The 22,833-nt window shown below is 38.2% G+C and overlaps 1 protein-coding gene across 2 annotated transcripts in view; it reads left to right on the forward strand.

Annotated features, from left to right (window-relative positions):
• Nucleotides 1–20,245, forward strand: part of EPHA6 (EPH receptor A6) — a 507,751-nt gene extending 487,506 nt beyond the window's left edge. For both annotated transcript variants that reach the window (XM_074161043.1, XM_074161051.1), the window contains 4 exons: nucleotides 4,990–5,139; nucleotides 14,543–14,736; nucleotides 17,073–17,222; nucleotides 20,131–20,245. In XM_074161043.1, coding sequence (XP_074017144.1) covers nucleotides 4,990–5,139; nucleotides 14,543–14,736; nucleotides 17,073–17,222; nucleotides 20,131–20,245 — 609 coding nt within the window. The remainder of the gene's footprint in view (nucleotides 1–4,989; nucleotides 5,140–14,542; nucleotides 14,737–17,072; nucleotides 17,223–20,130) is intronic.
• The last annotated feature ends 2,588 nt before the right edge of the window (nucleotides 20,246–22,833 follow it).

The raw sequence follows: 22,833 nt of genomic DNA on the forward strand, positions 1-22,833 counted from the left end.
TTGTCTCTCCACTCTGAAGTTCTTTTTTTTTTTTTTTTTTCTACCATTTCTGTCATTTGGGGTGGAGAAAAAGACAGATACTACACTTGTGTCACAGAAAATTATTGCACAATTCAATAACATCGTACAAAAAGGAATAGTAACTGCCAGATGCATAGGAATTACTGTGCCAGATTAGACTAATGGTGCACATAGTTCAGTACCTTTTGAAATAGACAGTTCTAGATGTCTGTGTATCTGGAACTGATGGGTTTGCACCTCAGCATTTAGTATAACTGCAGTGAGATCTGTGACAGTCACTCTGCAGCGTCTGTCATTCAAGGAAAATACAGAACAGGCTTTTCAACAGAAGCAGGCATTGTTTCACGTCACTGCTAGTTCTGGGACATTGTGAGTCTGATGCAGTGTGTTTGCTTCTGATGGCTTATGTGTATGGCTGTCTTTGTATATCCAGTAGGAGCTCGTACATCTTACATTCAATTTTATACCTAAGGCTCTCAGTGGTATCACTTCTCACTTTAATTAGCTAGCGGGCCATGCCAAAAGTTCTGGGCATCTAACAGGCTTCCTTCTTTGCCTCCGTGCCCTCTCTGTCATTCTTCACATCAAGCATTTTGAGCTTGTTGATACATCGCGACCTTCATCGTGGTAGAAATATGGACCGTAGCTGCCAGTTACGTTGTTCTGCTGGAGTTTTAAAATATGTTTAAATATTTAATTGAAGAAACTGTTAATGACTTTCATTTTTCAAAAAGATGTCTAACATAAAATTAAAAAAAAATCAAATGGGAGATGTCACAAACGCACTAGTGGTCTGTTGGACCATATATAACAACAGTGTCAGTTGCCTCACTGGGGTCTTTTCACATACCAGATCATAAGCACTTTTTTTTGTTGTAAACTCAAAGAAGAGATGGCATTTTGGGAAGACCATCTTTCTCATGCTTAGCTGGAGGTAAAGAATGAGGTATTTTGCAATATGTAGTTCCAATTTTGTCTTTAAATGTGCTGTTGCCGACTCTGTAGGGAAAGCAAGGGTGGGTGTGGGTGGGAGAGCGGGTAAATTTCATTTCAAGGGCTGATCTCTAAACAGTTCTACAAGCTAAGCAATGTGAGCCTAATATTCTAATTCCAAGGGGACTCTTGACACTGCATAGTAAAATTGCTTATTAAATTACAATCAAGAAAAAAATCAGGAGATAGACACTATTCAGCTGGCAGCATACAGAAAAAAAGGCTGAATTCTAATTATTTGAATAGCAGTGTTAGTGTTCTTTTACTATGTGAAAATAAAATTAGCTTGTCACTGATATCATCATTAATGTATGAGATCAGGCAGAAATACAATTTGGTTCCTAAAATGCCTCCTCCCTCTACCCCCCAAAAGAGAGAGAATAACCTAAAAGTAAAACAGGCTTCCATAAGGGCTTTCTGATACAGGGAGCTGTGACAGATTTCATTGCTACAGCACTAAAATGTAGATTTATAAATTATCTTAATTTGAAGATGGGGCATTGTGTAAACAGTAAGCATTGCATTTATTATTTTCCCAGTTAGATCAAAATGTAAAAGGGCATGTCCGATATCAGAAACACTGTTTATTACTCTAATCAGAAACAGGAAATATATTTTCAGGTACTCTAAACCTTATGTGTTCTTTTATTATGCATGAGCGGCTATTACTACTGTTCAGTCATATACATCTCTTAAGGTAGTCATACTGCAATCTCTGCCTTTAGAATGGCTTTCAAATAAATAAAACAACTTTTTTGCATAAAAAGATATTCTGCAAACATAATTAAGTATTGAAATTTACATTTTTATGAACATAACATCTTCATACATAAGATGAATCCATTGTAAAAATTTTAGAGGTTTTGCTTCACTTTGTCATTAGAGCTAGCACATAAGAATTTTATTTTACATTACAACACTGAACGCATCTTATGCCCTTGAACGTGAACTGCCTTGAATTTTGGTAAGACTGTTCTCCATTCTCATTTTCACACTCAATGAGCCACTACTGTTTCAGTACAAAAGGGATCAGTTAGTAAAGCTGTATCATGAAACTAGTTGTAGAATCTAATCAGATTCTTTAAAATTCATTTATATTTAGCCAATAGTCACAAATCTAGCTGCAAAAGTGGCTCGAGATGTGACTCTTTTTTGAATATAGTTTGGGAATACATAATCAAATTTATGAAAAGACTACACTTTAAAAAATAATTTTCCTATTATATTATCCATATTATGTTATAGACATTAAATGTAAAATTTATAAATATCCAATTGCCTTATATTTGCATGTATAGATTTGTGTTTTCCCTAAAAGTAGATAGTTAATAATTAACATAAGACTTTTCATTAAAATTAAAATACAATAAACTATTAATAAGAGACTAAATTAGAAATGTATTCTCATAGTAAATTTGTTGACTCATCACTTTGTCGTGATAAACAAAGTCTTACAGAAACACAACCATCTAAACTGGTAGACTTTTTTTTCTTGTCATCTCCTGAGATGTGTGATAAGGAAAGAAAATATGGAATTTTTCTTTTGCATCCTCCCTCCAATGCTGCTGTGGGACTCCAGAAAGTATCTTGACTGGACATAAAGCAAAAGGCATCAAGGGGGATTGCTTGGTAAGATGAGGTTCAGACAGTGAACTCTTGTGTTGGAGCAAGTGTCTCACCTTCTACATCATTTTTCAGCCAGGACTGATACGATGTTGATGAGGAAGGGCTTTTAGGGTTGTCAGGGCAGTGTCTCTTGTGATACAGATGAGCGGGAATGATGTTTATCTTTTTAAAAGTGTATGTGTCCAGGTCCAAAGGAGTTAAATGCCTACCACAACGATGTGACTTAGGCCAGGAAAATATTGATTGTCCCCAAAAACCTGCAGAAGCCAGGGATCTAAGGATGAAACTACCTAAGTTTGGCAATAAAATGTTTAAAAATAAAGGACTAAACTTGATCCAGTAAAAAGGATAAGGCCCATAACTCTGTGGTTTGAGGAGATACTTTGAACTATACCCTGCAGTTAGACACTAAAACTGTCTGTTTCTCAGAGGACACATCCTTTCGGTTGGACTGCCCAGTGTGTAGTGTACATTTGGGGCACTGAATATCTAAATCTTCCACTGCCTCAGGAAGCTCGGACTCATATATCCCACCAAAACACCATTGCAACCAGACTGTGAGCTCAAACATGAAATGCTCTTATCCAATTTGTTTAGAAGGTTTAGCTATTCCCCGGGGAAGAGATAAGAAACTAGGCTGATCTTTCCTTGGAGAACGTCCTATCACAAATCTCCTTTGTCACCTTATTTCTTCATTCTTATAACCAAAAGCACTTGTAATTGTTTCACAAGTGAGAGAGCTGTGAAAGGACCGAGAGCATGACACCCTGCAGTGCTGGCTAGGGCAGCCTCAGAGATGGCAGCAGGTGGGGCAAAAAGTTCTCTGCATTGCTGACATGCCAAAGGAGTGATCCGACCACCAGGTTGCTGGATTAAGAAAAGGAAGTAGGGGAAGTGCTTGGGCAAAAATACAAAATAAAGTATTATCTTTACCTTACAATTGCTAAAATCAGTAGGTGGTTTGCCACTGACTTCAACCTCAACTGAGCAAGCAAAGGCTTTTAAAAAGCAGCTGCAAAAAACACAACATACAAAGGACCTCTTAACCACTATCATAAATATCATACAAAATAAATGTTAACCGTACATTTTTCATCAGCAGGTGAGACTCAGTGATGAGAAGTTAGCTTACTGGCACATCACCAGAGACACGGAGCTTTGCTTTGAACACTTTTTGGTAGAACATAACACCTTCTCAGTCAGTCGAAGTCAAGCCTCAACAACTCTCAGACAATTTTTTTATATTTTCAAAGCGAATTAACAGATATTTACATGCTTGTTTTTAACTGCGGCTTCTCTTCAGTTGCCAAACAGGTGTTCTAGTTCATTTCTTCTTCTGTTTCTGTCAGAAATATAATGCTGAGCAGAATCTATTGCTGCTTGTTGAAAGCAACTAGTACTAAGTGAGCTCAGCTCTACTGCCTGCCTCCTCCTACCATCTAGTGGCACTTTAAGAATACTGCTCTCTCTATATATAATTTAGAGAGTTATATGGAGAATGATAATAAATGTATACTCTTGAAAAGAGAAATGTATCTGCAGAAGAAATACTTTGTTGTGAAAAGGGAAAATAGTTTTCATACATAAGCTATTTATGGGAGAAGAGACCAGGTTCAATGGTATAAATTACTAATGTCAGAAAAATTCTGCATGCTATGGTCTTGCAAAGAGTAAGTCAGGTTTGTTGATTGAATTCTTACAGTTTTGTGGGGTTTTTTTTGTGGTAGCACTTGGATTTTAAGTTGAAAGCTGCAGAACAAAACTATTCCATTTCCTAAGGAAACGCCTATTAGAAACACACTTGGTTTGCTATTTACCTGGATATTTAAAGGGCACAACAAAAATTTAAAGATATCATCAAAAGTAAAGAGTTATAGAAAGGCTATAGTTTCCCTTCTGTTTACATAATTTTATTAAGTGTTTTCAGTGCTACATTTTGCAATAGATATTTCTATTTCATTTAAGGAAAAAGAGATTAAATGTCAATGTACTAAAAATTTCAGGCTTGGGATGTTTTCAATCAAAAGGCATGTTCTGCATAATTATATGACTTTGAACAAACAAGAATCATCTAAAATGCTTTCTGTTCTTTGAATTGAGATTTATTATTTATTTTTTTTCACAAAGTGCTGGGTTTGGTGAATTAGACTACAAATGAAACCAAGTATTCATAAAATTCTGAAAAATGTATATTTCTTCCTTTCCACTTGCAGCAAATTGACAAGGCAAATTGACAGAAGGTAGAATGTAGAAACTCAGCATCTCAGGATATCTTTTGTTTTCTTTTCTTTTAAACATTTGCTGTTATATATTCTGGTCATATTGATAAGTTGTCAACATATTTTCTAGGGTGGAAAAATCCCCATAAGGTGGACGGCTCCTGAAGCTATAGCTTACCGGAAGTTCTCTTCGGCAAGCGATGCCTGGAGCTATGGGATCGTAATGTGGGAGGTGATGTCCTATGGTGAGAGACCATACTGGGAGATGTCCAACCAGGATGTAAGTACTGCCGAGGACTAATATTTGAGTTGTAGAAATGTTCCTTGAAAATTATTGTCGCTCCCTGCCCTGCTTTGCTTTCTCATTCACTTTCTAGGCTAGAACCTCAACTTAGTTAAATCAGCATAGCTCTGTCAACTTCAATGGGATAGTTAATTTATGAAACCTGAAGACCTGGCCTTCTATAACTAAAACTTTGACTAGCTTCCCCCTATGGATTAAAGATATATTACAAAGAGTCATAGCCAGCTTCCCAGGTTCTGATGCTGGCTGTATGTGGCTTTCACCCAAATTCCTGGGAATCTGCATCAGATATGCAAGTTGATGCAGTTCTCAGTCAAGCTATAAATCAAAACTTATTGAGGGAATACTGGAACTATTCTGATGATAAAGTTGGCCTATTACATCCAGTGCAGTCTGACAGTACCCTTCAATGGGCATACATGTTTAAATTCTAAAAGACTTAAGCTGCCATGAGAAATATGTTTGCCAATTCTCCTTTCTAAGAATTAAATAAATTCTGTTTTCCTGAAAAACTACATACTATAGGCTTAACCACAGTGCAGGACAATAGTTCTCCCTCATAACAAAATTGTGTTTTCTTCTGACTTTTTTTTTGCAAAAGTTGTGGCCAAAGCCTTCCCAGTTGAAAAAAACCACATCTGCTTCTAGTAAAATTGAAGGCTTGTCCTAGAAAATGAAGCATGGGAAAGGGGGAATGCTTTTTTCTCCACCACAATTTAAATTTTCACTAATTCTCATTTGATAGATCCCCATGACAACTCAAACTGGTAGACTAAGTCTTCACATCAGCCATCAATCTCTATGTCAAAATGCAGAATATTAGCCAGCCCATCTTAACCTCTCTCATATATGCGCCTAGAATACCTCTGCATTGGTTCTGAAGATCTGACAAGGCTTTTCCCAGATGGCTGCTTTTGTATTGTTGCTAAGTTATTCATCTGTTCAAGTCTGGTTGCTTGTTAAGGCTGATCAGTCATTTGGGGATAAGGATCTGAGCAAGGTTTTCATTAAAAAAACATCATTTCAGAGTGTTTCAGGAAGAAAAGCTAAAAAAAAACAAAACCACAACCCAAACCAGAAAAGACTAGCAGAACTAATAGAGCCTTACCTCCTTTAAATTTGTACTCTACAGCCTCACCAGTACTGTAATCCTACTTCTTTTCAGCATTTCTCTTGTGAGTTTAGTCTTTGGAATTAGACCACCTCTCCTGTACATCATTCTCCCCTGACAATGCCTATAGCCTCCATCCCACCTCCACACACCTACTTGCCAGCAGCCCAGCTCCCTACTGGTCTCCTTAATTAACACCAGGTATGGGACAATACATGCTGTGCCTGGTTTTGAGCTATGCTTCTGTTGATGGACCAGGCAGTGGTGGCTGGTTGCCCACCTGAAGATAACAAGTAACCACTGAGCTGCGGTGGACCTTTTTCTTCAGTGGAGACATTATTTTGCTAGTATCTGAACCACAGACACATCAAGGATTTACTGTGAAATAAGCAGATAAGCCCAGTAGGCTCAATTCTATTTCCCACAGCTAGCAGTCTGTTGGCATTTGAGATGCTCTAGAGTAACTCAAATCTGCACATGTGGCTTACGCAGGATGTGCAGGAGACCTGAGTTTTTCTGGAGCAACAACTGAAGGTCAAGCAGGATACCTTAGGGAGTCTAAAATTAGAAACCTATGCTTAGACAAGTGAATTAAAGCTACTTTTTCCCTGGGGCACAGTGTGAAATCATCTGTATACAGATTTCTCTAATATTTAAGTGTTTATGTCCTACAACCAACTTTATACCTCTGCCAGCTGCTGATTCCAACACAACTTATTTTATCTGATTCAAGTGGGCCAATGGATTCAAAGTTAATGAAGGAGGATGAACAGACAGACTCTGACTAACAATATGAGTACCCCAGCTAATTCCTTGCCTGAACTGAGAGCCACTTATCAGCTCCTGAACTACCATAGCTTGCAAACGCTAATTTAAGGCAAACTGCCATTGTTTTCCTTTAAAAGTCCCATTGTAAGATGTGGTGGTTTAGGAGCTGATTGCTAAGGAGTTGGGACAACACTTCAGCCTTGCAATAGCAGAGTGTGTTATTCTTGAGCTAATCTCGGGAGCAAAGCTGAACACAGACATAGCGACATCAGCTTGGTCATCATTAGTACACTGTTGCAAAACCTAATTATTCTGCATTGGCAAGGAATACACTTTCTATCAAAAAGCACATATAGCCTCAAATTTTCTGCCTTCCCAAACTAACAGATGCAATGATTAGTTTCACTATGAGCCTTCTTCTAAGGCGAAATTGAACTGAAAAAGAACCTGGGAAAAAGGTACTAGCAAATCACAGAATCACTCAACAGCTGAGGTTGAGGAACCTTTCAAGATGGTCTACTCTCAGCGCCCCCTGCTCAAAAAGGTCAGCTAAAGCAGTTTGTTCAAGACTGTCTCCAATCAGGTTTTGAATATCTCTGAGCATGGAGACTCTACAGCAACTCTGGGCAACCTGTGCCAGTCACCTGCACAATAGAAAAGCGTTTCCTTACATTTTGATGGAATTTCATGGGTTTCAGTTTGTGCCCATTGCCTCTTGGCCACTCAACACTCTCTGAGTAGTAAGTGCAATGTCCACGTGTGCCTTTACAAGCGAGGCTCACTGGGCAGTTACTTTTTTCCCTTCCACTCCCATTAGGACTACCTGTTTGAGGGCCTGTGCTAATCATAAATGCAGCAATGGTTCACTGTCCTTTCTGCTGGTGCCCCTGTCAGCTGTCACTGGCACATTCTCTGAACACATCATGGGCAATAGTCTTTTGCCTGGCTTTTCTCACCATGTAATTGGTATTTCATACCTCCCTTCCCTCTGCAGCACTCCAGTCATGGCTGGTTTTTTTAGACATTAAAGAAGCCCCTGAAGTCAGAGATACTCCCGAACAAAGTTGGCCCTACCATGGTGCCTGGCTTCTGTGCACTGCCAGTGCTTCCAACTGCAATGTCACCTCTCCGTACCTCTGCCCCTCATCTTGCCAGTCTGCTTATCTAGCTGCAGGTGATGGGCAGCTGGTAGTTACTGCAGCTTGATGAGGTGGGGGGAAGAAGACGCTTTTTTGCTGTATCATCATGTCCCACTGTAATGCGATCTTGTGCTACAACATGGGGAATTTCAGTCTCTATTCCAGTTACAAGTGATTTCATCTGTTGTTGGGTCAATTCTCTATGAGGAACCCAACTGTCATCGCCTCTCTTGCTTCTCCTGTAATCATAACCCTTCTCCTCACACCAGCTCTGTTACCAGCCCACCGCTTGACCCTCCCACTGCTGTTACCGCTAACTGGGAATGGGGGGAGAGAGACTTTCTATCAAGTCCATTTGGTCCCTCTATTCCCACCCTAGGAAGAGGGTTTGAATGACTGGTAAGACCCTCACATAGAATCTAAGTCACCAGGTGAGAGCAGTGCACAGCACAGAGCTTCATTCCAGCTGCCTCTCCCTTTCTTTGAGGCTGGCTTCAGCCTGTCCTCTTCCCCTCTATCAGACCCTACAACATATCTATTCAAGACCATGCCAGCAGTGAGAATTCGTAAAGCAACCCCTCCATTTAGAGTGTATTAAATATTCTGCTACAGCATGAAGATAGCAAGATTTAATTACTCCTACATCCAAAATAGAAGTATCTGTTAATACAGAATAATGATGTGGGCCTCATGGATGCTGCTTGTGCTAATGATGCTGACTCCTGAGGGCTTTCCCTGCAGTTCAGCAATGCACAGCACAAAGAACTCCTTTTCACCGGAGCCCTACCTACAGGCTTTCAGTGCCAAAATGTTAATAGTGAGCACCTGTGACATTCTAAATACATTTAGTAGCTCTAAATGTCATTGGGAAATTTCAAGTTATTAGACGTACTGTAAAGCTTACTTTGCTAGATATTGGGACATTTCTTTTAGTACAGTAAATTACCCTGAATTCATGTGAGCTTATTTTGCAGAAATAACAGGACTTTCCCAAAGGTCAGTGATACTGTACATACGGCAGGGAAAGTAACAGAGAGAGGCATGCACTAAACAGATTCATAAAAGACACATTATGCAAACAACTGTTATTAAGGTCTTACACAGGTATAGTCAGAGGTTCTGCTACAACAAAATGTCTGGCAACATTAATGTTTATTGTGTTTTGATCTTAATAAAACTCTTGTTAGCAATAAAATATTTATTGAATTGGGTGGGGTTTTGTAAAGTGCCAAAAGTCTTCCAAGTATAAACTCCGCAGATCTGGCTGTATTTTTTCACATTGCATCTTACGAATTGCTTTTCTAATTAAACAGCTTTGGGAAATTAATTAACTTTTTTAGACCATGGCTAAGTAAATGATGGCAGGGGGGTTGGAACTAGATGATCTTTAAGGTCTCTTCCAACTCTAACCATTCTATGATTCTGTGTTTTGAGTGGCTGCCGGTTAAACATTCATTTCTTACATGGGTAACAGAAGCCAGTGATATGGCCACCCTTACCCAAAGGGAGGCAATGCTAGGAGAGGCGAGTTCAGCGCTGTCTGATGTGGTGCCTATTTGCCACGTGTACACACCTTCAGTCAGATGAACAGTGGGGCTGAACTAAGTCTACCAAGGGTCTCTTGTCCAACCCCTCCATGACAACAATCAAATCACAAGGAGCCAGCGCAGGTAGCACAGAGCCTGAGCTGATGCGTAGAGAAGTGGTTAAGTGATACCTCCCACCCAAATAAACCCAGTCTGATTTTCAGAGACTACAACTGTTCACAAGTATCCATCAGGTCAGTGCAAGCCAGAGAGACTCAACACCTCTGCAAATCTAGCGTCCTCTATTTATATTCCTAAACAGGGATTTGGAAGCTGACCTTTAGGCAACTGAGTTTGAAAATGCCTCTCATAATTTTTTTTGATACTGTAGACAGTGTAATGTAGAGGCTCAAAAATGTCATTAACTTTGAGAAATGTTTTTGTTTAAGTAAATAACCATTTTATTATTGTGGTAAGTCACTTCAGACCTGTGTTGGTGCTGATTAATGCACTTCTTAGATGTGTGGCAGGCACCAGAGGTGTCCATTAATTAGGGCTGCTGCACAGTCTGTCATGTCTTATTGCTTAATTAATAAACATTAGCTAAGATATTGAACTTTCCAAGGAAACTAGTGTACTGATGAACAGATTGTGCAAAGAGCCTGGCTTGCTAATGTTCATGTGAGGAAAGGAAGATTTATATTCCATGCATTTGGTTTGTAGAACAGCTGTGAGTGAAGTCTACTGGGACACCTGTTTGAGGCCACTGTATAAATTAATGCATGTTGCAGAACTACAGTATTCAAAAAAAAAAATATATTTAATGGATTGTAATCAATATGCAAGAAAAGTACTGTAGCAAACAGAATAAAAGTCCTTACACTTACGAAAGTTTCTTGTAATAGTAAAAATAACTTACCCTAAAATAGTTCTTTCAACCCATACATATCAAAACACTTGGCAGGCACCTGGATTGGCTCCGTAACATGAGGCATGAGCAGCTGCCTCTCCCTCCTGGTAGATTTTTCAGTTGTCAGCAGGACACAGGGACAACGTCCCTCTGGACTTTCTTCTGTCTCAGTCGCATAAAAAAATCTGTCAGTTATCTTCTGAAAGCAAAAATCTATGTTACTGTTAATAATGAAACTATCAGAAAGATTACAGCTTAATTTTCAGATGCTATTTTTGCCAATTTCAAATTAATTTGAAATTAAAAATGCATAAATTTTATGTAGAAGTCCATAAAATATTTTTCAGATAATTTTGGTATCATAATTAATATTTAATATTAACCTTGTCTTCAACCTTTACTGCTATTTCTAACATCAAACAAAAATGATAAAATCTGTTTAACAGGCTCCAGTGTTTAATATCATCTGCACACAAAAATATATAAACTGAATGGTCCCCTTTATAAACATAAAAGCCTAAGTATTAAAAAGCATGAAAATAATTAGTGTTTAACTGTAAAAAATATTCATTTTCCCTTAGAGATTATCTTCTCACCTGCCAAAAAGCATTACTTGTAAAAATACACCCTGCCTTTTTTACTCACCTTAATGATGACCCACAAGACCTTCTAATGAGTTTTAAACATACTCATTGCTGAAAAGAAACCTACAGCATCTTTCTCAGTGATTGACGGCAGCACAGCATATTTGCATGTTTTTCTTCCTTTTGATGCCCATCAAGCGTTCGTCACAAACCTAGAACTAGAGAGCAGTAATCAGCCTTTTTGTTAGCAGACTCAGGGCTTTGTATGTATAGAAACTAAGCTAATATTCCTATTCTTACAGGTTGAAATAGATGGGACATTGGTTTGCCAATGTGGAAAGAGTTACACTGATTGCTAGAGATGTTGCTATATCCTTCTTGTAGATACAGACGTTTAGGCCATTTCACTATTAATGTGGTGCTTCTTCAACCTCAAACTGGAAAGGAAAAGGCATTTAAAAGATGTTAATATATATAATCTTTGCATAATATACAATATATAATTTTATATTACTAAGAAATATTTATTACTTCTTCCCTTTTATGTATATGGATATCTAATTCCTCTGTGCAGAGATAGGTGCTATGCAAGTAGAAAAGCGGGAGCTAAAATAAATAAATAAGGAGATAAAAAGCTCTAATTCTTCCTTTGAGACTTGACTCCCACTGCAGTATTAGAGATCACCACTTTACTCTTGCTTCTTAGACACTAAAAATATTACTTGCCTCACAAGGGATACTAATGAGGCAATATTTGCATTTTATTTTTAAAGTGCGCTGCTATTAATGAGAAATTATAATTATCCCAGTACCAGCTGGCATTTCTCTTCATACTGAAATGTTCCTTTTGAACAAGAGAGGAAACAAAATTCACTGTAACTTTTTTTCCAAAGATATGGTAAAATAGAACATGTCAGAGAAAATACAATGTCTGGAAAATTGTGGTTGCTTTGGTTTTTTCCTGAATAATTTATTTCAGGAAAACTTTATCAGCTCTCTATTGTTGTGTTAAGCGAGTGCTATATATCTTATAAAAGTTGAGAAGCTTTCCCTTGGCTGTACAAAGGAAATATATTTCAGAAATTCATCATTTATAATAGATATAGTTAAATGTAAAGACTATGATATCTGCATTTTGGGGCTGCTAAAGATTGCTTCTTCAGTGACAATTATCAACTAAGCCATACCCACCCTGTAACAAGTACCTGTGCTTTATGAAGCCACTTTGGACATACTGCTTAAGATACATGAGTTTTGACAATTTTGTGAATAAAATTCCATGCACGTGAAGTTGAATTTCCCCCAACCTGACTCTGTACCAGGAGTAATCTGGGTGGCATATTCATTGTTAGGAGGCAAGGCTTTAGAGGAAATATTTCTCTGGCAATCTGATGGTATTTTTTCCTGTAGCAACCATTTTGGCAGCTTGGATTTTGGACCATTAAGGTAAATCCCAGGGAGATAAACAAGTAGCCAGAAAAGCAGGTGGAAGGATTATCATATTGACATATCATTTACTGCTAGATATCACCTCTGCATGTGTGCGGCCAGTCCTGTCTGCACATATGTGATCTGTCAGTACTCACAGGTGCATAAAATTCCGAGATCCCTATGGCAGGTAATGCTGCCTTTGGAGCAGCCTGTACTTCCCAGTGCCGTTGCCAACAGGTCTGAATCTTACCCCGTGCAAATCCAGTTCCCTGACGCATTGCAAACACTTTATTTTTCCTGCATAGGTATTTCTGCCAGGATACAAGAGGGCTATACGCTGTAGGACCAAGTCACCTCACTTTATAAAACTCAAGACACCCAGTTATGTACAGCTACAAGAGTCTTGTTCCATTTTCTACCATGCCATGAAGGGAAGCTAAGGTCCTAATGTAGTTTCATTACTCTTATTTATTTGCATAATGCTTACAGCATAAGCATTAGGCATTGCTAAACAGAGGCAACAACATTAATTCAGAATCCAAAAAGAGAATGAGGATATATTCCAGGATAATAAGACTGAATATACTGAAGCTACAGCTAGTGCTATAAAACATTGATTCGCTGTAAACAGTTTAATGTACCCCCTTCCAGCTGCATTAATATGTCTGCAGCATGTACATACATCTGTGTGAAAACGATAAATGTCTCCTTAAAGCAGAGTGGGTATAAATGCAGTAGGTATGTTTCTCATAAGTGCACTGTGTTATTATAAATACCGTGTACAATTGTTTGTACTTTAGAGAACATTTAGCACTGGGTGAATTTTTACGTGGAAGGGTTATGGGGGGGTTTGGTCTTTTTCCTAGCTTTGTTTTTGATCAACAGCTTATTCTCTCCATTCTTTTATGTACAAGAAATCTTGACTATGTAATTTCTATCATCATCCCCACTGCTACCACCACTCATTGCAGAACATAGTAACCTTTCCTCCTGCTTTTTAAATCTGGCATAGAATGAATCCAGCCAGCTTTTCGTGGACCTTACCTACTTTTGCTACCTCCTATCACGCAGGGCTACTAATGTCTTTTTCAGACCATGTTTTTTGTTACCAGTGTTACTAAGAACAAGCCTTTCTTCAATTCTGATCAAATGTAATTTTTCATACATGTGATTTCTCTGTGACATCAGACCTGTTTCTTCCCAAATCCTGACCAAACACATGTTTTCCACATCTGCCAAATCTGAAAGTTTTACTCACTTTAGGGCATAGGGTAACATCATTTTATTAACTTTTGTTTAGCCATAAGGCAGCTTGGACATCCAGGTTTCTGAGACAGGCTGTGCAAAATAATTTGCTGCTTCAATGTAAGTCCGTGTGGGACATTGCCGGAATGAATCATACTCTAATGATCAGCAGAAACATATTATCACCAAGTCAATTTTCCAGGTGCTGCATTTGTAGTCCTTAATTGTATCGTGACATTGCCACACACTAACACTTTGTCAGGACATAAATATTTGAGCATCCCAGTATGCAGTGGCCATACCAAGTTAGTTTGTGGCCCTGGGACTCCATTCAGTACAACACCAACCTGCAGGCAGATGAAAAAGGCAGTGATACTTGTTAGTTCTTTCCTCTTTCCTTTCCTCCTCCTTTCTTGGCTGTTTGAAGAGGACGTCTGGCGAGCCTAAAAAGTGCCTACTCTGTTTCATATGCCTACAAAATATTTCTCATCTCCTCTGGTCAAACTCCTGTCAGTCCCGATTCCCTGAGTGAAGCCCCAGCAATGCATAAAGTGAGGGTGTCTGTGCCATTAATTCTTATCACTGGTTTCTAATTGTCCAATTTACACTGTCCTTTCAGCATTTAACTCTAATGCCCTGTAATCATATGCATTGTGTTTCTTTAGGTTATACTGTCTATTGAAGAAGGCTACAGGCTTCCAGCCCCCATGGGCTGCCCGGCTTCTCTTCACCAACTAATGCTTCACTGCTGGCAAAAGGAGAGGAACCACCGTCCAAAATTTAGTGACATTGTCAGCTTCCTAGACAAACTGATCCGCAATCCAAGCACCCTTCATACCCTAGTGGAGGATGTACTTGTGTAAGACTCTTTGCAGTACTTTTTTTGGTATAACACATGGTAGCTATCATTAGGTATTTTAGGGCAATATAGTAGGGGTGGGAGAGAGCTGCAAAGTTCTGAATTCATAAGGTTATGGGGGTTCAAATGACTTTAGGCCCCTTTTAATATTTACTTTATTGTTAATAAACTGTTGTATAAGGACTTTTTTCTTAATCGTGCATATTATATTAGGCATTTTTCTTTTTTTTTTTTTTTTGAGCTCTGTTTTTGCACTATCCTTAATCTTTGTTAATGTCTTTGTTCATTTTTTTTTTGGTGCTTCTCCTGTGTGCTTTTTCTGTCTTTGTAACTTTTGTCTTTATTCAGGAAACTGTCTCTCCATCTGACAGTGCTCAAGCAATTTCTGAACTGCGTTGGAGTCATTTTATGCAGAAAGTAGTTGTGTCTTAGCTCGCTAAATCTTTATTTATCTGCAGAAGAGTGGCAATGGTGACCAATAAGAGATTATGCTATTACCATTCCACCACAAATTCTTGATGGTGTTGCCCAAAGTTTTTTCCATCAATAATATTACAGAAATGAATGCAGCCGCAGGAGAAGCAAGGTTGTTGTGGAGGAATTTGTCAATTTTTGTAGGCTTATTGATCCAAGCTGTCCCTGGGTATCAGCTGAAATCAGTGAAGGACTAAGTGGCCTCACTCTCTTCATTAGCTGAAATTCACCTTAAAATAAAGGTGCTTTCATGGAGACCCCCTAGGTTTATAAGAGGTTCTCAGTGCCTGAGTGGGTCTATATGAGAGCCTCAGTGGGTTAAGAGGTTTTTGATATGGTTTGGAGAAAGGCTGAGCAACAGGACAAAGACTGAGGCAGGTATCTTGCCGTAGGAAAGGCTGAATGGAGAAGTCACTAGGAAAACCTAGAGTAAAGGCTACAGCCATTTCATCTACCACAAACTAGTGGGACTTATGGAATTTAATGCCATATAAGGGAGTTAGTAGTCTCTATGTGTATGTGTGTATAAATATATATATGACTTGCTACCTGGGTCGCTTTATTTAGACTAATCAGACTAATGCATTTTTATCTACTCTTATTTTAAAACATTACTTAAGATCTAAAAACTTATGCCTGTTTTCTTGCAATTGAGCTCTCATGGAGCTCACCTGCTTGGGAAAGTTTTTCCATTCATTTGGGAATGCTTGATGCATCCAATTGGAATGATTCTTTTGTTACTGTTAACTTACGAGGTCAGCAGTTATTCTATAGAATCGTACAATCATAGAGTAATTTAGGTTGGAAGGGACTTTGGTAGGTCTTTAGTTGAGACTTGTACTTAATAGTATTCTCCTGCCCTTCGTTTTTCTCTCTATAATTTTGATAATATGAATTAAAATCAGTGTGTTTAAAGTATTTGAATGTGTGGTTGAAACACAGCATGTTGAGATACTAGGGGGTGTTGCTTCCTACATTCACATAAGTCATCTTCCATGAGTTAATGTTGGCTGGCCTTGGCTGTCTAAATTTTCATTTTAAATAAACTATATATTTTTCCTAAAGGCTATCATAAAGCTTTTATAAACAGCAGTGTGCTTTTTCTGCATTCTGTTCCTATAGTTCCCCTACATAAAATGTGCAAAGTCAATGGAAGTTGTGAGCCCTCACCAGTGTGACACACAAGAGAAGACTGGAAATATATGCCCCAAAAACTGGAATCTTTCTGTTTCAGTTGTGATAATATTAGGGGAAAGAACTGAAACAGAAATGTGACTAAACTAGCTCCTTCATTTTTATTTGCTACTCCATATAATTCTAACTAAAACCAAAGATATAAAATTTTATTCTTTTTGCTTCTTTTAGGGTTGGTTTTAGGTTTTGAACACTGTAATCAAATAGTTTCCATTGCATAATTGTATAGCAATAAGGAGCCATTTGGGGGTTTTTTGTAGATAAATGTAAAAATTAACTCGCGGTGTTTTAACATTTTAAAATTGTATCTCATGTTAAATTTTGTCTATTTTGATTACTGTATTTGCAAATTTTTATCATCCTGAACACATAAGATCTGTAAAAAAAACATGCTGTGGGAACAAAAATAAGAGTAGTGGGAGAGGTCTGTTCTTCAGTTTGTTACTGAGCTGCAGTGCTTTAAAAAAATGTTTTGCCTAAGTTGTACAACTGTCATGATTTGTAAGTTTTAGACAACGGGTTAAAGAGATTCTCAGTTAAGATCTGACCTTTACAGCTCAGGCTGCTCTCTCATTCCTTCTGCCTTTTAATAAAAACAATGTCTACCAGAGTAAATCAAGTGTCATATTTTATACTGCTTTGGTAACCTTTGTACTTTGTTTTTACAGAATGCCAGATTCACCTGGTGAAGTTCCAGAATATCCTTTGTTTGTTTCAGTCAGTGACTGGCTGGACTCCATAAAAATGGGTCAGTATAAAAATAACTTCATGGCAGCAGGTTTCACTACTTTGGATATGGTTTCAAGAATGAGTATTGAGTAAGTATGTAATCTATTATCCCTACAGTGACTAATCAATCTGAATTTCTTTGGATGCTGCAGAGATGTAATTATCATGATGTATGCAACAGTGCTTTAATTTCCTTTCCTACCTAAGCTAATAAAAGACAAACGCAGTTTTTTACCAAAACAATGCAGGAGAAAGGTGTGATTAAGAGACCAAGAACTGACAGTTTCATTCTGTGACCATATCAAACACTGCCAAAGATCAGCCAGAGAAGATCCTTAAATATGTCTTGGGGGAGCAGTTTTGATCTAGACCACTGAAATCAGTGGCAAAAATCTTTTCTTACTTTGCTGTGAAAATCAACCCTGTGTCAGTTCTCATGTGGAAGTTGTTCCATGCCTTCTTGCTGCCTTTCTTCAGCCATCTCTGACTCCCATCTAGTATTTTTTAAATGAAAGTACTGCACCCAGTATATAAGGGATTGGGCAAACTATCGGTTAATATGGTAGGATAATGATACAATCTGGTTTTTTCTATATTCCCTTCCCATTAATACCTAATCTTCTATTTGATTCTAGGACTATCCATATTCGTAATGGTCAGTTAAGACTCAGTAATTTTACATGTGAAGTTAGGACTGGTTTTCTCCTGTGTGCATCACTTTACATTCACCTACGTTGAATTTCATCTGCTGTTTTATGGCATAGTCACTTAGTCTTATAAGATCCTTCTAAAACTTTTCATGGCTGGTCCTTTTCCATACTGCCCCGAACAATTCAGTCTCACCAACTGACTTTTTCACCTCTGTGCTCGCCTGTTTTTCCACACCATTTACTGATTTGCTGAACAATAATGTTTGACATTATGCCAGCATAGGTCCCTGCAGGTTTCCATTGGTCACTACCTTGTAAAACCTGGCAACTTATTCCTAGCCTCCTGTCTTTAAACTAGTTATTTAGTCATGCAAATATCTTCTTATGCCATAGCTCCTTATTAAGCTTTGATGAGGAAGCCTCTCTAAAGCTTTTGGAAATCCAAGTAAGGTGTATCAAATGGATCGCCTTCATCCATATGTGTGCTGACTCCTCCACTGGAAACAAATAATTTTATAAAATAGGACTTCTCTTTGCAAAAGCCATAGTGATTCAGGTAGATCATTTATCCAAGCATCCAATAATTCTGTACTTTACTATATTTTCCATTATGCCCTGTAACGATTTCAGGCTCACAGGTTTGTAGTTCCCCAGATCTCCCCTGGAAACTTCTTATTTTGCCTGGCACCACTCTCCATGCCTCAGGCACCAACAAATTTTAAAGCAAGTGTAAGAGAGATGAAACCTTCCTCTCTCACATGCCTGTTAGTAATTCCACTACTTCATCTTTGAACTCTTTTAAAACTCTTGGGTAAATATAGTCTTGTTGTGGAGGTGGGCTGTTGCTTGCTTTTTCAGTTTGTCCTATAACCTCTCCTGTCGTCATTTCAACTTCAGACAGATCCTCTGACAAGTACTCCATAAAGGTTTTGGCATGAGAGTCACTTCAATTTCTTACACAGTGAATATCAACTCAAATAATTTAGTCTTCCGCCAGTGGCCAGTCTTTCAGCATTCTTTCATACCCAAATCATCATTAGACTCTACAGACACTGGCAGGCTTCTTGTACCCCCGTGAGCTTGCAAAAAGATTTATGAGGAGTTTTATTATTCGTTGTCTTTTTCTGGTTGTTCCCCAAGGTGGTTTTTTTTTTTTAACCTGCCTTACTGTGCTTTTACAGATAATCTGCCTAAGGTTATCATCCTTTCTACTTTCTTTCTTTAGATACCACTTCAGCTTTTGAAAGATTCCTTCTTTCTTCAAATAACCTCCATTACCATAGGCCTGCTGGCTTCTTTCTGAGCTTTATCAGGCCTTCTTTGATAAAGGCTATGCATTGTTCCTGCATTTCTAATACCGATCCCCCTGTAAAGATTTATTCTTTTAGCTGACTCTCTTTAGCTTCTAAGATTCTCAGTGTTTTTGCATAGTCCCTGCTGACCTTAAGTGCTGTGTATCATCCCCTATGTGGATGTTAAGCCCAAATATGTAATAGTTGCTGCTATCCAGTGGCTCTTCATCTGGAGGATACAGAGTGGGCATCTTGAACTGCAAATCTGAAACTCAGAAAGGTCATGCCTCATCCCATGGGCTCCTTTACTAGCTATATTGTTAAACAATTTTTTAGGGTATCTAAACAGGTGATGTCTATGCTGTGTCCCAGTGTGGGATTTGCACAATTGACAGGGCTTATCTGAAGTTTCCTGCCCTCACCACCTCTGTGATCTTTCTCAGCATATTGCAGTTGATGATGTTTAGAGAACAACTGAACTACTGCAATTGTGCTGAATGCTGAGGGCTCTTTACCTCATATTGCCAAAAACTCAGGCTTTGTGGGTGAGCTACACACTCGTGGGTGCGGGTGGAGGGAAATCTGGGTTGAGATGGAAGATTCATCACTATTCTGATCTTTAGATCATCTCTCACCACCATTCCCCAAATCACCAGAAGCACAGCCTCTGTTATTTCAGTCTCAGGACTGCAAAAGTAAGTGTATTAGCCATGTTCCTTTACAAGTATGAGTGGGAAACATTTGCTGCTAACACTAAAACTGGGCTGTTAGAACCTACCTCTTAGGTTCTTCCTCGAGATTTGGAAAAATTACTTGACTGTATCACAACAGATACTACTGCTTTAAGATTTTTTTTTATTTTTTTTTTAACAGCTATTCTTTAAAGATTTGGAATTGACAGGTGCAGAAAACTTGAACATTTTTAGCTTTCTTATATGTCCCAGTCAGGAAGGTAAACTGTCCTGAAACAGAGCAATTTAGCATATATTTACAGTCTTTTGTGTGCAAGAGGCTTTACTATACTTGCATCCAAGGTGAAATTTTTTATCTTACAGTGACGTTAGAAGAATTGGAGTTGTACTCATTGGACACCAGAGACGAATAGTCAGCAGTTTACAGACTTTGCGGTTACACATGATGCACATACAGGAGAAAGGATTTCATGTATGAAAGTACTAGAATCAACTGTGTTTTGTGCCTCAGCATTTCTAAAATGGAAAAATATTCTCATTCTTCCCTTCCGCTCTTCCCAACTTCAAGAACTGCAGTCTCCTCGTCAGACTATGAAAGTACTTCTATGTTAATGCTTCCAAACTGGAATTTTTAATCACACTGCATAGCTCCTCCACCAGTTATCTGCCGATAAAATCCTGGCCTACTGCAAGACTCTTGCTACACATTGATGAATAACTCAGCATGGATGTGTAACTTTGTATAACAGTATTTGGGAAACTTTCATGAACTTACTTGAAAGTAGTAATCTATTTGGCCTGGTGTGGCTTCTTTATCGATGTATTTAGAGTTTGCTGGTAGATCAAAAAGTATTTGACTTCTTTCATGTTCTGTGACCATGTAACTTCCAATACCAAATGTGCAATCAAAAAGAAGTTTAACATAAATATTTATTTTATCTCTTAATTAAATCCAAATGTATGGATCCTACCATTATATTACTTTATAATAGTTTGAATGCTGGTAAGCCGGTGCCTCAAAATACTAGTATTGTTTGCAGAAATGACTGATGATTTTATGTAGCGAGTTTTCATTGTGTGAATAATTGGGAGGATAGGTCCTTGATTTTTATTTACTTCAGCACTCGACACTTTTTATGCTTTAAATTTTAGGTTAGGTTGGAAAATTCATTCATTGTTGGGATTCTTCACTACTCTAAACCTTCTGGTTTTTTGTAATTCAAAATTTTGAAATTTGCTTCCACTATGTGGCAAAATGTCACTGGAAAACTGATTGTAACGTTTCCATAACCACGGGTAAAACATAGTTGTCAGCTATATTATGGCCACAGACTTCAGAAAGCTTTCTGTTCCAAAAACGCAGGCCCCCGCTGCTTGAACTAAGCATAATTTCCACCAGTGGTAGTAGACCTGAGAGAGCCAGCCATTAGTGGGGCAATGTGCTTGTTCCCATGGGAGCAGGCTGGCCATATCATCCTCCAGTTAAAAGCAGCGGTACAGCCACCAACTAATGCTGGAAGTTACACGCTGTGGTATTCAGTTACCTTGTACATAGGCAGAAAAGGACATGTAGGACAGCAGTGTAATAATATGTTGCCTTGAGTCTACTTCTAACTGCTTTTAGAAGTAAAAAGCCGACTGCTGAAATGGAGCTCTGGTTACTACGGGCTAGATCTTCATTTAGTACAGATATCTAAATGACATCAAAGTCAATTATCTTTAGAACTCTTCAATAGCCATATTTACATGCAAGAAAATGGATGCAAAGGCCTAACATTAATATTTGTACCTCTCTAAGACTTACAGCTTTCATGTTTTCTTCAGACAACTTACACAGATGTGCTGGGCTACGATTCCAAACCTTTGCATGGGATATGCGCTACTGGCAACAGGGGAGCGAGCGCATGTCTGCATGCTGGAGAAGTCACACGCAGATCTACACGCATGTCACATGTAAACTGGGTGCAGATACTTTTGTTGATTTATACATAGTTTGGAGGATGTTTTTGAGTTATGTGCCATTCCAATATACCCAAGCATTACAACTGTTCTATTAAACCATGCATTTGGGTAATTAATATATGTGTATATCAAAATTAACTAACTACTTTATGTAATCATAATGGTATTTAATGCCTAATTTACAGCTTGTAAATCAAAATGTATTTCCTAACCCTTGGAAAAGGCTGCCATTGCATACCGGTGGCAAAGAAGGAAAATATGAAAGCAACTCAGAAAAGATAATGCTTCCAACCAGTTCAGAGTAAGACATGCTAGGTCTGATTCACTGTTGTCACTTTATTTTGGAATAACTGCATTAATTTTAGTGGAATAACAGTGGTGCACTAAGTAAATTTTCTTTTTTTCATTAAAACAAAACAACAGATTTAACTGAGGAACAAGTTTTCTAAAGATGAGGATTCACTGGTGTTCTACATTGCCAATTTGATGAGCTTGTTTAAAGATGGCCAGCTCCAGTCCTATTCTAGCTACAAAGGTAATTTTGCCAGAATGAGTAATCCCGCTGAACTCAGTAGGACTGAACAAGCGTGTGCATTTTACAGGACCATAGACCTTTAGCGAGGAAAAAAAGCATTTTTTCTTTTCCGTGACTGTCAGTTGAAAAATTCTGCCCCAATTCCACATCTGAATAATTTTTTTGGTAAAGGTTCTCTTATGGAAAGAAAATCATACTTACCTGAAGCCTTTTCAAAAAATACTGTCATCAGAGTAATTTAAAAATTAATTCTCCTTTATCATTTTGTTATCCATTTTACCTGTCATTGCTTCCGTGGCCAGCACCGTGACATCCATGGAAGGAGACTCTCTCACAATTAAATACATTAGCGAGGAGGTAGGAGTCTGTTATTTGTTAATGGGGTTTCAAAATTACTCATAACTAATCCAAACCATGAATGTGCACTGTTCATTCTCCTTTGCATGTTTTTTTCATTCCTGGTAGTGTGGATACAGAGTGGTGTGTTATGTGCACACAACCTGGATATATTTCCTGGAAATTAATTTCCAAATTTATCACACTACTGAAAATATATTTTCAATAGAAAA

The sequence above is a fragment of the Numenius arquata genome, chromosome 1 (genome assembly GCF_964106895.1).
Source record: "Numenius arquata chromosome 1, bNumArq3.hap1.1, whole genome shotgun sequence".
NCBI lineage: Eukaryota > Metazoa > Chordata > Aves > Charadriiformes > Scolopacidae > Numenius > Numenius arquata.